This window comes from Fulmarus glacialis, unplaced genomic scaffold (genome assembly GCF_000690835.1).
Source record: "Fulmarus glacialis isolate BGI_N327 unplaced genomic scaffold, ASM69083v1 scaffold11339, whole genome shotgun sequence".
NCBI lineage: Eukaryota > Metazoa > Chordata > Aves > Procellariiformes > Procellariidae > Fulmarus > Fulmarus glacialis.
The window spans coordinates 25,650-41,525 of NW_009235232.1; the positions used below are offsets into that span (position 1 = coordinate 25,650).

Here is a 15,876-nt window from a genome sequence, read left to right on the forward strand (position 1 = left end):
GAGTTTTGTGGGTGTGTTTTTTTTGTCGTTGGTTTTTTCTTACTCTGATCTTTGGTCTAGAATAAGAGATGTTACTGTGAATAGAAGTGTAGTACTTGTGGCTCTGTTTAGTTATTAGGATAGCTTTATTCACGTGAATATAGAAGGCGCAGACTTTCAGATTATATAGTTTGTCATTCAGAGCTGTTCATGTCAGGCTTCACTCAGGCTGCTCAGCAGAAGGGAGGAGAAAATGTGTAATGATATCTCTGATGTTTATTTGCTTGAGAATATTCTCCAGTGTTATACAAAATGGGCCACCAGAAAAACAGAGTGCATAACCATTACAGCAAACATATTGGTGAAGCAGTAAAAATGCAGGTTGCTTGCTTTTTCCTTTTCTCTCATCCTCGTAAGTTATGTCTTTTGGAGTCAAGTATTGTCAGTGCTAACAGCACAGAGAATTTTGGCACACTAGCCCAGTTTTCATAAAAACTCAAATTTCATAACTCAGAGGGCAGCAGTGGGGGCTGGGGACGAGATGTGTTTAAATTATGCTATGTTTACTTGGTACTTCTGTGGGAATTTGGCCTTAGAGGAAGTTAGGCTTTGCAGCTTGTGTCTTGTTTGGGCAAAAGACTGAGACATTAGGAAAAAGATTAGCCATTTGACAGAAAGTTAAAGGTCTCTCTGATATTAATTCATTGTAAATTTTCCTAAGTTTCAATGGCTTAATAGACAAGAGAGTTTCAAATTTGTGCCTTCACTGAGAGATGCTGCATGTTGATTTGAGCAGTTTTGTGTTCTGTTGGTCAAGGATATAAAACACAAAACAGATCAAATGAGACTTCATTGGTTCCATTGCTCATGGAACAAATTATTCTGGTTTTGGGTTTTAACTCTTTCCATTTGATATTCTAAAAAATATAAAACATTGTACCAAACAACTTACATGACCCTGCTTTTCTTCTTTATTGGGAGAGCCTGAGACTTTCTCATCTAGAAAAGGCTGATTATTCTTCCATTTGCTTGACAACCTTAGCAAGTTTTAAATTTTAAGTCTAGGCTTCCTCGGTTTGTTTCCTTGGAAGACCGCTGATTATTGTAAATTTTCACCGTATGTTTTTTAAACAAAGGTTGGAGGTTGTTAGTTGCTTGATGCCCATGCTTTTAAAAAGGGGAACATAGATATTTTAGCTTTATTTTTAATTCTCTGAAATAGTAGTTACTCTGTGCCAGTCTCAGTCTGTATCAGACATCTCAGTTGCTGAAATGGAGAAATATTCTGAAGAAAAACAGAGCATGAGCATGACTTTTCCTTCATGGGAATATGATGTAATTCTTGCAGATTTAGCAGTTTGATACTGCCTCCCACTGTCTGCTCTGCCATCTGTCAGATGTGAGATGACAGGACAGCACATACATATGGTCTTTAGCCCTGCCAGTTAATAGGTAATTCACAGCATTATTTTAAACTGTGAATGGAGGTGTTAATGAGAAGAAGTCAGAATGTGAAGAGGGAAACATGACATTCCGTTGCTCTTCCCAGAATCCCACCAAAGATGTGTGGAATGCATTCCTCTGCGAAGTAGCATCTTTAAACTGAGACAGCTTAATCCTTCAGAGCTTTCGAGTAATCTTCAAATTATCAGCCAGAAAGCTTTGATGCTATTGTAGACCTTGCATTCTGAATAGCTACGTTATAAGTAAACTCAAACTTGTAAGGTTTAGGGTTTTTTCCTTAAACTGAGCTGTATTATTCACTTGTTGAAAGCGTAGGAACCTTTCAGCTGATGAAGTAAATGAAATGTTCTTTTGCATCCTCAAATAAGACATTCAGTTCAGTGCAAGTTCCAATGGAGTAATCTTGCTCTTCCCCCACCCCCCACCCCCCCCACCCCAGCTGGTCCTGGAGATGCCCTGTAGTGGCATGTTTGCTGAGCCAAGTACTAGTTTTCTTGAAAAGGCTCTGTAAATGTTTCTGCTTCTCCTGGTGATGTACCCTTTTGCAAAGAATTTTTCTTTTTCCTGGCAAATCAGCTTCTCTGCCCTGTTGTCTCTTACTTTGCCAGACTTAAGAAATGTATTCTCAGATTTTGCCCTAAATACTTCAAAAAGACACCTCCAATCTCTTACAGCAATAGAATATCAATAACAATGTATAGGTTAACTCTTACCAGTACTTGTGGTACATATTTAGAACGGAGTATATGTATGCCTTCTGCTGAAGCTCCATGCAGCCAGCTGCAGCTGATTTGATAGATCAGTTTTGTGCGGGATGTAGATCTCCATTCAGCATAGCCACCATTCTCATTGTGAGCAAATGTCTACCAAAATTTACTTTAAAATGTATTAGTATTTTTATAAAGCACAAAATGATCTCTGTATTTGAAAGCAGAATTTACTTTAGTGTTGTAAATAGGAATAGACTTGAAGAGAATTTCTTTATGGAGCCTAATATACTCAATTGTTATGAAGGGTTAGGACAGTATACCACTATGTTTTTTAATTTGGCAGTCTTCTCATCCTTTCTGCAATGTGTTCAGGCTGCTGAGAGACTGAGGCATTTGTCTCAAAGGATCATTTTGAAGTAGTGGAGGCAGTTTGGGACCACATACTAATTTGAATTTATCTTTATTTTTTTATTCTGTAGAAAAATAAGTTTAGACTGCTTGGTACTGGCTTGATAATGAGTGAGCAACAAAATAGAACAAGAAAGCCTCTATTGGGTGCACTTATGTGGCTAAATAGATTATGTTTTTCTACTTGCTTAGCAATTTGGTTGTCTCCTACCGACGTCTGCCCTACCTAATTACAAGTGGAATTGAGGAATCAGTCTCTTTTCAATACTGACAGCCATAGCTGTCTTGCATACACAGAAAAAGACTTTTTCAGGTTTTCTTAACTGGCATGCACAGAAACCTGTTCCCTCCAACTTGCTCAGTAAAGTTTTAATCATTAACTCCTCAGGGTGTGAGAACAAACATTTGAGTGACTAGCTAGTTGTTCCTTTCTTGTCCACAGAGAAGCCAACTGGTTTTGCTAGCTATCATTTCAGGAAGAGAATTTAGGATACTGCAGATCTTTTAAATCTTTGCACCATTCTAGGTGAGGTTACTCTTGAGAATGTGTGCTAAATTTATCCCAAAAATCATGTAAATTTTTTTTTCAGCCAACAAATGTGTTTTACTTTGATTATATGCATTGTATAAATAGATAGAAATGTGAGTATTTCTGATTATATATTTTTTTATTTTAAAAAAATTCAAGCTACATGCATTTAGTGATGAGGTTGTTTTGCCTAGAACAGGACCTCGTAGAAAAGTTTTCTGTCCATGTGACAGGGAATGGGTTTTTTGTCTTTATTAGGGATTTTGAAACTCTCTTCATGTTAAAGGGGTTTGTGAAGAGTACTACTTTGGTTCATACACAGTATGAATGTGCATCTAGACAAGCACTTGGAAACACAAAAATAATTTTTCTGTGTATATATCAACTTGAAAAGCAATTCATCTTTGTAGTCTGCTCCACTTCCATGAGGATGCTAAACGGTTTTCAGGGGTTTGAGAATTCAGAAGAAGTGAAAGATTAAAGGATGAGGATGTGCATTTCTCCCCCCTCAATGCCCCTGTGATGTCAGGTAGATGGACGTGGTTTAAGCGAAATACCACTAAGAAGGGGGAGAGAGGAATTTGGTTGTCAAGTGTTTCCTCATGTGTATACCCACGGTGTGAAACTGATAATATTTTACAGAGAAAAACAGTTGCGCCTAATCTTTGTTTGCATCTCTGCTTCTGACTTCCACTTTTGCAGGTTGTTGCGAGGTCTTGTAAAGTATGTTTGTGTAAACATTTTTATACATTTGCTTGGTCTTTTAAAACATTTGTTTGTAAAGAGATCAGAGCAATATCCTCATAAAACATGTCCTGACAGTAGTTTTGTGCTTTAAAGAATACCGCGTGGAAGTGTTCTCCAAGTTAGAAATCTGTAAAGAAGATGAATGTACCTCAATATTATTTAAACTCATATAGCTTGTATTTTTGCAAATATTAATTACAATAGTTCATGCAAAGAATTCTCAGTCAAAACCATCCTTGAAGTTTTTTTAATCATTCACTTGTTTCAAAATTCTTAAAGGCACATGTGATTTCAGTTTGCAGTTAATATGTTTCGAACATTACCACCATCTTCCAATCCAACGGGAGCAGAATTTGATCCAGAGGAAGATGAACCAACCTTAGAAGCTGCATGGCCTCATCTACAGGTATTTAAGGAAGACTAGGAAGTCATAGTCTAACAAAATTTTGGCATTAAAGTCATTGTTTATTGACTCAAAATTGTTTAGTTTGTGTTTATCTTAAGTCAATTATATTTCTCTGCAATATTTAAAATATTTCTTGAATATAAACTGATACTCTTTGAAAAAAAAAATTCAGTTAGTATATTAGAGGTTAAAGGCTCCTTTCTTGCTGTACAGATGTAACTGCTTTGATTTTAAATGAGCTTCAGTTTGTCACTATGAATGCTTTGATCTGACTCTGGCACAGCTCTAGCTTTCAGAGGTGCTGTGGTAAACAGAGGAGAACAGAGAATTTTCAAAACGTGTACTTCTGGGCATGATGAATATTAGATTACTGTATGTTATTTGAGTAAAATCTAGTGATGGAGCTCAGCAGAATTTCAATGCAGTTTAAAGAACCTTAAGTTCTTGTACTTTGTCAGGAGAGCAAGAGCAAAGCTTTTACTGTGTGGTGTATAAATAAAAATATAGTGCAGTTCTGAACAACTAATTAGTAATTAGTAATTTTGGTAATGTACTGCTTATAAAATGGTTCCTTGTTTAAAAGACTAATACTATTTTTTGTTGGTTTTTTTCCCAGCTTGTTTATGAATTTTTCTTAAGGTTTTTAGAATCTCCGGATTTCCAACCTAATATAGCTAAGAAATATATTGATCAGAAGTTTGTATTACAGGTGAGGTAAAAAAAATTTTTAACTTCAAGCTCTAAATTATTTTACAACGCATTAGGTTCAAGTAAAGCGCATCTCTTCTTTTCCCTCTTCGCAGCTTTTAGAGCTCTTTGACAGTGAAGATCCTCGTGAAAGAGATTTTCTTAAAACAACTCTTCACAGAATATATGGGAAATTCTTAGGCCTAAGAGCTTACATCCGGAAACAAATTAATAATATATTTTATAGGTATGTCAATATCTTTGTATTGTGGTGCATGTGATCAGGTATACAACTAAAAATACTCCCAAAACACTGCTAGCAATTTTTTTAGTTCTTAGTAAGTTTATACCCAATATTGCTATGTTTAACAATAATTAATACCAGTCAGGGAGATTTAAATTGGGATAGTCTTGTGCACAGCGTAAATTTGGCAGCTGAAATTTGAGTTTGTGTGTGATTCAGTAGGTGGTTTGGTATCTTCATCTATGAGGCTTTCTTTTCTTATTGGTTAGTAGTATTTGTATTACAGTAATGCCTTAATAAAATGTAGGTCTTCATAATGCAGAAGTTGGGCTCAAATAGAATGACTGAGAGAGCTGGAATTTGCTTGAAGGAACGTATTTACTGCCTTTTCTTTCCTCAGAACTGAGATGTACCATTTAGGGCTCGTGAAATATTTTTTTAATTGCCATAGAACAAACTGTAGTATTATCCCTGATACTAAAAGTGTAAAGATGAAAAATTAATCCACTGTATTACCAAAGGTCTTTAGAAGTGTGTTTTTGCTGCCATTATGTCAAGTGTGAATGCAAGATTATGGTGCCTTTCTTTTAGTCTTTTAGTTTTGGTATGCTTCTCTTTTCTACAAATAATTGTGGTTTACACTCCTTTCATCCTGCATCCCTTTTTCTCTACTACAGTTCTTTTCATCCCAAAATGAATGTATGATGCTACCCTTTTAAGAAAATAGCAAAAAACTGCCACATACTCCGTGCCATCTCATGAATGGCACCCATCAGTACCAGCTGTAGAGGGAGCTTATCTTCCTGTTATAGTAACAAGTAAGCCTTTAGAAGACATACAGAGGGGCTACTTTAAAATAATTAGTAAGGCTTCACTGTCTTGCAGACAACCGAAGTCAAGAGCCAGTAAGTATGTCCTAAGGAAAAAGTACAGGTGTATCTTTCAAAGAAAGATGTAAACTTTTTTCCCCCACACGTAGATTTTATTAAATTAATTCTGAAATACATAACTTTGTAAAATCTGAACCAGATGGTATAACAGCATTATAATGCACTTCTGAACAGTGTTTTTATTGGCCACTTCTTCCACTTTACTTTCAGGGATAATGGAAGCAAAGTCTTAAAACACAGATAGTTCTGGTGCAAGGCTTTTGAAAAACTAAGAAATGTTCTGGTCATTAGATCAACTTTGTAATAGTTTGTATAAAAATATGTTTTCAATCTGAAATGTATATGGGAGATTATATAATTTGCGCTGTAGAGACTACCTTTCTGTACCAAGTTGTAGGGGAAAAAAAAACCAAAAAACCCAAAAACCAGAAAACCTCACTTAGTTGTATAATATTTAGGAGCTGGAAGTTGAAACATTTTGCACCCAAATATAAACTAGTGTTCCTGGATATGAGCACCAGGGAGGAAAGTTGTTTCAACTTCTGTCTTGAATTAGTGGATTGTGCATGATAAGCTCTTAAAGTATGTGTAGAATTCTTCAAAATATTTCCTTTTCTTATACTTTTTCCTGCAAGTTGCCAGTTTGTTACTGTGCTTACCTAAGAAATGTGGTCTTTATTTGTCTTTTAGTCACTGACCAGAATTGCATGAATTCTGTCCCGATAGTACATTAATCTTATTTTTTTCTAATGTAAAATACATTTTTCATAAAAATTATTAAACCGGTATGTTTCTGTTAATTCAGTCCAAAGCTTTTTGTATCATTGTCTTTAGTTTTGCTTGGAATTGTTGTCCTGAATTATATGGAAAGGGTCTTTTAAGGAGAAAAAACAGTCACATCAAAAATTCTAGATTAAAAGTAGCTGTTAATATGTCAGTCTATGGCAAATTTCAAAGAGAAAAATATTTTCTAATGAGTGGAACTATTTTCTCATAACTGTAAATTTTTATACCTATTTGCAAAATACCTGAAGTTGTGCATAGAACTTTCTCAATAAATTTACACTCAGGCAATTGGGAAGAAGGGTGGAAAGGTGATTGTCTTGTAAATGACAGTGCTCTATCAAAAGAAAATTCAGGAAAATTTTTCTTCCTCTGTTTATTACAGAGCCTTTTGTATGCACAGAAGTCTGTAATGCCAAAGAGCTTTTTAGATCCATAAGTAGAAACTGTTTGAACACCTTGTGCTTGCATGCGCTATAGAAGGTTGAGTCATGGCATTTGATTATGCCAGATGCTGTTGTGTTGTTTTAATATTTAAAGCATTGTTTGCTGTGTTCAGTTTTGCATTATTAAAATGGCATAGAATATGATTATTGGAAAAAGCTCAAGTGCATGCTGCTTTGTTAAATGTGGGAGAAAAGAGCAAGTGAGAGTGAACATTGAAAGCAGCTTAATGTGCTATTGATTTGTTTCCACAAAGTTTCTTTTCAACTATGTGTTTCTGTTTTCTTTTTACTGAGTGACTAAAACCTGGGAGGTCAAGGCTACCTGTTATGTTAGATGGGGATCTTGGTGTTAGAGTTGTATCTCTCTTCAGCAGTAACTGAGTAAAACTTCTCATTTATTTAGGTTTATTTATGAAACAGAACATCACAATGGCATAGCAGAATTACTGGAAATACTGGGAAGGTAAGTTGTAGGTTTTGTTTAATGAAACTCGCTTGGTCTTCAGAGAAGACTTTAAAAATCAAGTTCAGGATTGCAGAATGCTGTGAGAGAAGATTAAAATAGCTTCATATCATGTGGCAAAGCTGTAACGAAGAGAATAAGTTTTGTGTAAGATTGCAGAAACACAGCAAGAACTTGAACCCTGTGGCAACATTTTGGGATGTGACAATTTTTTTTAATCTTATTTTTTAAGTCTTATTTTCTAGCTTAGGATCCTTGTAATTAATATTAGTTGTAAAGCAACTACAAATAACATGTAATTAGTTGAAATTTATTCAAAAATTCTTCTTTTACAGATTTTAAAATTAAGTATTTCTTTCCCTCAGGCTTCCAAATAAAAATTTGTAGTAGCTAAATGAGGCTTCCAAGCTGTAACTGTTTTGTATTGGTTATTCTTCCAATCCAGTGAGGAGTTTCACACAGCATGTTGTTGACATAGAGCTTCTTATGAGTAACGGTTTTCAGTTGGGTTCCTGGGTTTTGACTGGTCGGAAGTAAAGAGGAGTTGAATTTCATGCTGAAGTACTGGATTTCATTCTTTTCCTTTGCTAAGCGCTATATAATACTGGACAAATGAACACTTGCAGTAGGAACTAACGTGGTTATGTTTTTTCTGATAATCACTTTTTGACAGGATTGCAGAATTTCTTCACACTCAATCAAGGCCAAACTTGCCCAATAATAGTTCTCCTCTTTGTGGTTAACAACCCTTAAAACATCTTGGAGAAACTTTTTTTTTTTTTTTTAAAAAGTTAATGTATATTTGTCGAGTATGTGGAAGTTGTGGCAAGAACACCATAGAAATGTTAACATAGAAATGGGGTTTTGATATGCACTGAGAGACTTCAGGAGGAATAACCTCGTATCCTCAAAATAGTTGTGCGGTCATTACTAGTGAAAATTACTTTAAGCATGCGCACCAAGGGTGAGCAAGTGTTATTTAGCAAGCTTTAATTCTGGGACATCATCTGATCTCTGAGATCTGAAATATATGTAACTTCGAATTTTTTAAGGTAAATTTGGCAGGTTGCTTTTGCCTGGGTGCCTTCTGTCCTTGTTAGCGAAGAGAAAAGCATTAAAATGAATAAGATAGGATTTAAAATAGTAAATGGGCAGTAGGATTCTGGATGTTTTAACTGATGTTAATACTAGCAAAGTGGGTGAACGCAAAACACGTTCTAGTACTGTGGTTTTTAGGTAAAGGTGCCATCTGCACTCACCTGGAACTGGGATGTCATGTGTTGAGATGCTGTTTGATTATATGCTAGGGTCTTGCAGAAATAGTAATATTTTAGCAGAAGTCATGTTTTGACTTGTCTGCTGTTCTGGATTGATCTCTTCTACATCCAGTCTCTGATTCATTCTTTAATTCCATGAAGAGGCTGGGAGAAATATGTATTTAAAGCTTTGATAGTGAATAGTTCATAGTGAAAGTTGGAATCTGAAGTGTAGGTATAGTCATATATGTTGTTTGGAAGAAGAATTTGGGACCTGTGAAAGACTTGGATGAGGGATGGGCAGAGATTGATTTGACTATTCTATTAATTTGTAATCTTTAGAAAACTGGATCAAAAATTAAATGGTCTCTGGTGCATGCTTAATTTGTAAATTTTTCTGTTACATATTTTCTCCAGGAGATCGCAAAAAAACGTGATGAAAACAAGTGTTTTGGTATATCCTCTACAATAGTGCAGGTTTCGCATAATTACTGATTTTGATTTTTAAATTTCTTTCCCTGGCAGCATTATTAATGGATTTGCCTTACCATTAAAAGAAGAGCACAAAATATTCCTATTGAAGGTTTTGTTACCATTGCACAAAGTGAAATCACTCAGTGTCTACCATCCACAGGTAAGTTTTGTTCGATGCTTTTCATACTAGTGTTAAAGTAAGTTTGCCTGGAGAGGTTAGGGGGATTGTAGTTATTCTGATGTCAATTCTGTTCTAAGCTCCATTTCCCTGTTAAGCGGCCTTGGGGAAATTATTTAATATATGTACACATAATGCTTCATTTGTTGAGGGGAAAAAAAAAATGTGTGTGTGTATATAAATAAATAAATACCTTTTTTAAAAGCACTGTAGTGTTTATAGATGAAACACATGAAGTAGTTGATTAATGTGAGAGTTCTTTATATTTATCGACAGAATTTTTATCTTGTCTGTAATGTTTAGACATACATAAATTGCAGAAAAGTATGGTTTTAATGAATGTCATCTATAAACAGCTTTTTCTAAACTACATGGAGAATTTCAGCTGGATTCAGCTTCTTACAACTGTTGATGTTTTGAAAGGAATTGGGCATTTACTAGGATATCATTATTTAATTCAGTAGATCTTTTTAGAAGTACACAGAAAAAAAGGGAACATCTGAGTTGTATTGTGCTTTTAAGCCAGCTATATCTTTCTTGTGCTGAGTTTTAGTTCCATTCAGAATTCCTAGAGGAGTGGGAAATCATACAATGTTAGAGGAAACACAGTATTATTGTGATATGCTGAAATTCTGTCTGTCAGAGGTTGTTACACAGCTTTGTTTTTATAATTTGAAAGTTCAACATTTTCTCTATAAGTTCAAGTATTCCAAGTTTTAAGTACCATTTCTTCAAATAAAATTACGAACAACTTGTATCTTTAAGAACACCATTTGTATAATTACAATTCTCTAGCAATTAAAGACGCTTATAAGCGTTTGCTTTGGATCTTGCCTACTGACACCAGTTCCTGTTGAAGTAGTAAGCTAGAGTGGCTCCCATTTCAGAAGATTTTTTTTTTTTTTTTCTTTTTTTCTAATGGTATGAACATAACCTTTTGGGGTGTGGCCAGTCAGACCTTTCTTATAATCTCAACTAGTGCAGACATCTGTGATCACCACCTTTTCTTCTACCTACTTGAGATGGATTGGTCTTTATTCCCCTTACTTCACAAATGTTCTCCAAAACCTTCAGGTGATTTGCATTCCTCATTACTATCAGTAAAATGAAGATAGTGACATAGGGATGCCTTTCTTACATGTCCTACTGAATGAAATGGGAAGGCATTTCAAATGAGCTTCATGTATGAAACACCAGAGTAAAACCACAAAAATTCACATTGAAACAGTGGCAGATATTCAGAAGGATTTCCTGCCAAATCCAGATATACATGAAGAAAGCTAATTTCTGTATTCAATTTAAAGTTATTTCAGAATAGTGGAGAACACTAGATGTAATAATCTTTGTACATTCCTCAAATTACCTAGGAACATTCTTGGTAGTAATCATCAAAATAGAAAAGGAATTGGGCTCATCAGCTGAACTTCCATAAATGGAGAGACATTAGAAAAATGGTTAAACAGTTCATGAGGTGTGCAGTGATCCTCCCATTTACTTTGGGACTACTGGCCTATTGAGTGAAAAGGATGTAATAGTTCACCATTTAGGCACAGATACTCAGTCTCATTCTCAGAATTGAAGTTGGCAAATACTGTAATTCAGCCTCAGCTTGCATCAGCTTTACATTTGGTATGCATCATTATTGTTAGTTATCATTTATAGAAAATCCGAAGATTTACAGCTGAACAATGCATTTTTAACTAACTTAGGTTATGAAATAGAAGATGCTTATTAAAACAGCATGGGGCACCAAAATGTTAGCGAGCAGAAAGCACTGTAGAGGACAAGATTGTGGTTTTTAAATCCTATGTGTGAGAAGATGAAGTGTGCTGAAATACAAATACTAGGTCTAAAAAGAAAACATCAAATTATGTGTTCGTCTATATTATAACCCAGAAGAAGGTGAGGACAGTCTTGGGAATGTTGGGAAAAACTGGTAAATGTATTTACCTTTTTGTTGTTTAAATTGTCTGCCAAATAATTTTTTTAAAATTACAGAAAAGCTGTTGTGCTTTTATTTGAAATCAGTAGTGTGCTCCACTTATGCTAGTGATTTCAAAGTGTGTTGAGCTTCACAATGAGTGTTAATAAAAATCTTTTTCTTTTACTGTAGCTGGCGTACTGTGTAGTTCAATTTTTAGAAAAGGACAGCACGCTTACAGAACCAGTAAGTTTATGTTGCTATTATTATATATTTTGGAATATTAATATCCCTTTCATCTGTAGACTGTTTAAGGAGGTTTTGGGAACAAAGTATTGATATGTAATTGCTTTTATTAGGAAGAGTCAAATATTCAACCATTTTCATCTATCAAATTCAGTTTTTCCAGCAGTTGTTTGGAATGTCCAAAATGAATTAAAACAACATAAAGAGCATACCTCTTACAAACAGACCAGAGTTTATTCTGCTTATTTTGTTCTGGCTGACTGGATATGAGATGGTTGATCCAGAAGCAGTTTAGTCAGATATTAGCTTTCCTGAACTGTGCTCTGTTGAGAGACTGATGTTATGATGGAACACAGATTTCTGGCACACGGAGCTACCTACTGATGCAAGGCTTTTGAGTCGGATCCTGTTCATGTCTGGACCAAGTTTGGACCATAGACAAAACCAGACTTTGGTCTGGCTGCACGTAATTGCATAGATGAATACTGTTAATTATCCTCGATAGTATATAGTGTTTTGTGTCATTACACCCAATATGAAGTAGGTAAGAACTAATATGTTTAATCACTAAGTAGCAATCAGTAAAACGATTGCTACTAACAAAAGTGCACATTATTAGATTAGAACCATTTCCATTGTAAAATGGAAACTGGGATTCTTGAAACAAATGAAGTATGCAGCTGAGCAAGAACTCCCTTCTACTGGAGCTTTTAATATTTGTTAAGATACCAAATCTCAGACATTCTGTCATTCGTGCTGTATGAGATCTTGAAATCTTAGCTTTCTTCCAGACATCAGCTAGGATGTTACATATTTCCTAGTACAAATCTGAACTGAAATGCATCCAAGTCTGTTTCCCTTTTTGATCCCAAATTAGTACATGATTACAACATTCTTTAAAAACTTAGCACATGCATCACTGAAGTACTAAGTCCCCCTTCAAAAATTCTGGTCGTTATAAAATAAAACTTTGTTTCCCCTTATAGTTGTCAAGTGAGACTTCTGACTTCTTGTTAAAAAAATCTGCATAAATTTCCCAAGGCTTCATTGAGGACATAGTATCTACATATATGAAAGATACACTGATTTCTCACTGAGTTATCTTGCCAGTGATGATATGAAATATTGCTTATAGTTTTTAAATATAAAAATGTCCTCCCTTTCAGAAAACAAAAAAAGAGACTGCTTTTTTTCCTAAATGAGAGAAAAAAAGTTGTTGTCTGAGAGAAAGGCTAATGGATTGTTGCAACTTTTAAACTATATAAAAAGACAAATATAAACTTTCAAGAAGTCTGTACTGTTTTGGGGGTTTTTTGTCCAGTTCTACGTCTAGGACAGACACTGTCATATTTTCGTTCTTTATGTGGCTTTTTAACCACAAAACAAAAGCATTTATAAACTTGCACATTCAAGGTTGTATTAATTTCTCGTCAGAAATACCTAAATTTAAGATTGACTGCTATGCCAGTCATTTTTAAATATTTAACATGGTTTAAATATCCTTTGAAGGAAAATGTCTTCCTATTTGAATATTGCCACAGACAGAAAACAGTTTTTATAGCCAAAAAAAAAAAAAAAATTTAAAATCTTACACTTCGGTTTGAAAACTGACATCTTTGGGGAAAAAATCATCATCCTTTCATAACAAGAACATTTGTGTCTGCTTGCATTTTGCTTAAATTAGAAATTGCTAACAGCACACAAGTCGTTATTCCTCCAATGTAACTTTGTATTTTTGAAGATTCTTGAATAAATTATGATGTAATTGATAACACCACTAATAAATACAATGTCTAAATATATTTAACTGCTAAACTAGTATCACTTTTCAGACTTAAATTCTTCTATTTGTATATTCAATAGATGAGAGAGGTTGTTTTTCAATTAGACTTTAGAAACATTTCCCACAGATGTATAGACTCTTTCTGAAGGGTTGTGAGTCAGCTGGCAGATGACTTCCTTTTGTGTCACATTTCTATGGATCCCTTAGTTGTCTCCCCCTTTCCTCTCCCCTCCTCTCTCCTTTCTCTGACCTGTCTTTTGAGTGTTCATGGTTTGCTAGGCAAAAACTGCTTCAGCAAGCTGGGTAAATAATTTAATAATCATGAAGTAAGTTAAGATTGTGATTACAGTAATATAGTGAATTAAATAAAACTCAACGTTTAAGAGAACATGCCTAGAGTAGTTGGTCACCTGTCAATTTGGGTATTTATAGTAAATCTTTTCTTGAAATACAATGATAGAAGTTAATTTCTTGAGCTTTGGAGTATGCCTTCAAGAAATTAGAGATTGAAAGCTGCTCTTGTGTAAGTGGCAGATAATTTTACGCATAGTATAATAGCAAATTTGGTGGACCCAGCTGGCCAATGGGGTATTCTATACCATGTGACATCACGCTCAGTATAAAAACGAGGTGTGTAGGGGGTGCTCGCCCCCCGTTCGTGACACGCGGTCCACGGTCGGTGAGCAGTTGCATTGTGCATCGCCTGCTTTGTATATTCTGCTATTGTTGTTGTTCTCATTGGTATTATTACTGTTCTATTTTCTTTTATTTCAATTATTACACTGTTTTTATCTCAACCCGGGAGCTTTTCTACTTGTGCCCTCCCAATTCTCTCCCCCATCCCACCGGAGGGGGGGGGAGCAAGCGGGGGGGGGGCGCGGGGTGGTGAGCAAGCGGCTGTGTGGGGTTTATTCGCTGGGTGTCAGCAAGGTAAAGTCAAATTATCGTCAAGATTATGTTCACTTTGTCTCTACAGGTTGTAATGGCACTGCTGAAGTACTGGCCAAAGACTCACAGTCCAAAAGAAGTCATGTTTTTAAATGAACTAGAAGAAATTTTAGATGTTATTGAACCATCTGAATTTGTGAAAGTTATGGAGCCTCTTTTCAGACAGCTAGCCAAATGTGTGTCCAGTCCACACTTTCAGGTCTGTACGTACTGAATGCACAATAATAGGAGCATTTTTATAAAGCAGACTTGTTAAGGGTATTACCTACTATTATTCACCATAATTAATTTTATTTATTGCAAAAAAAAAAAAGTCTTCAATTCTGTGTCAAATTTTAAGGATCCAAATGTTAGCTTTATTGTTTCTTTTCAAGAGTGGTATGTGCATTAATATTGGGTGATTCACTTCAGCGTTATGCTTAACATAAAAACTAAAAGCTTGCTGGTTTCAGAAGTACCTGAACCCGTTCAGTACATAGTGTTTGCATTTTACTGCTTGTAATAGAGTTCTACAAATACTCTTTCTTTTCTTTCCTGAATTTCACAGTTCATAGGTTATAGTTTGAATCATGTCCCAATCAAGGAAAAAGCAATTTTTCCATCCCTCTTTCCATCAGCTCCATGACTCCCATTTGCACTAGCAAAATCCAAATCTAAGTTGCAACTTTTCTTACCTTTCCCTTACATTTGCCAAATGTTTCAATTATTTGCTCTTTAAGACATTATCGGAAGAAGTGTTCCTTTTTTCGTGTCGTCTTAGGTTGCGGAGCGAGCATTATACTACTGGAATAATGAATATATTATGAGTTTAATTAGTGACAATGCGGCAAAGATTTTACCCATCATGTTTCCATCCTTGTACCGGAATTCAAAGACGCATTGGAACAAGTAAGAAACCCTTGTACAAATAAAGTTCTGCTATTTCACTTATGTCTAGCTTTAGGCTTAAAAGTGGTTCAGATCTTTGAGTTGCTAGTTTTAACAGTGTGTTGAGCTGTTTATTCTATGACAAAGTTGCTGGATAAGGAGGAGACTACTGTTGTCAAAATTTTTAGGAAATACTAAGAATTGAGGAAGGTAGTTTTTCCTTTTTTCATTAAACAAGGAACAGTGTTTTAGAGTATCTAATCCATGATGTATTTCTATTAATATGAAGTAAATTTGGCATTAATCTGTACTTCAGATACTTCTAAAGACTAACTTTGATTTCTGATCTCTAAACTCTTTGCTGATTTGCATTTCTTCTGCATTCTAGTGGAATATGTTGTAGATCAGGTCATTTTCTCCTCCCCTTCCCTCTCCCTGCCCCCCCCC

The 15,876-nt window shown here is 35.1% G+C and overlaps 1 protein-coding gene across 1 annotated transcript in view; it reads left to right on the forward strand.

The window, feature by feature from the left end:
- LOC104070326 (serine/threonine-protein phosphatase 2A 56 kDa regulatory subunit gamma isoform-like) overlaps positions 1-15,463 on the forward strand; it is a gene marked incomplete at its 3' end in the record, with an annotated part of 40,885 nt that extends 25,422 nt beyond the window's left edge. Inside the window, 8 exon segments of the mRNA XM_009585945.1 lie at positions 4,133-4,243; positions 4,860-4,952; positions 5,047-5,177; positions 7,697-7,756; positions 9,538-9,646; positions 11,778-11,831; positions 14,591-14,761; positions 15,323-15,463. Coding sequence (XP_009584240.1) covers positions 4,133-4,243; positions 4,860-4,952; positions 5,047-5,177; positions 7,697-7,756; positions 9,538-9,646; positions 11,778-11,831; positions 14,591-14,761; positions 15,323-15,463 — 870 coding nt within the window.
- Between the last annotated feature and the right edge of the window lie 413 nt (positions 15,464-15,876).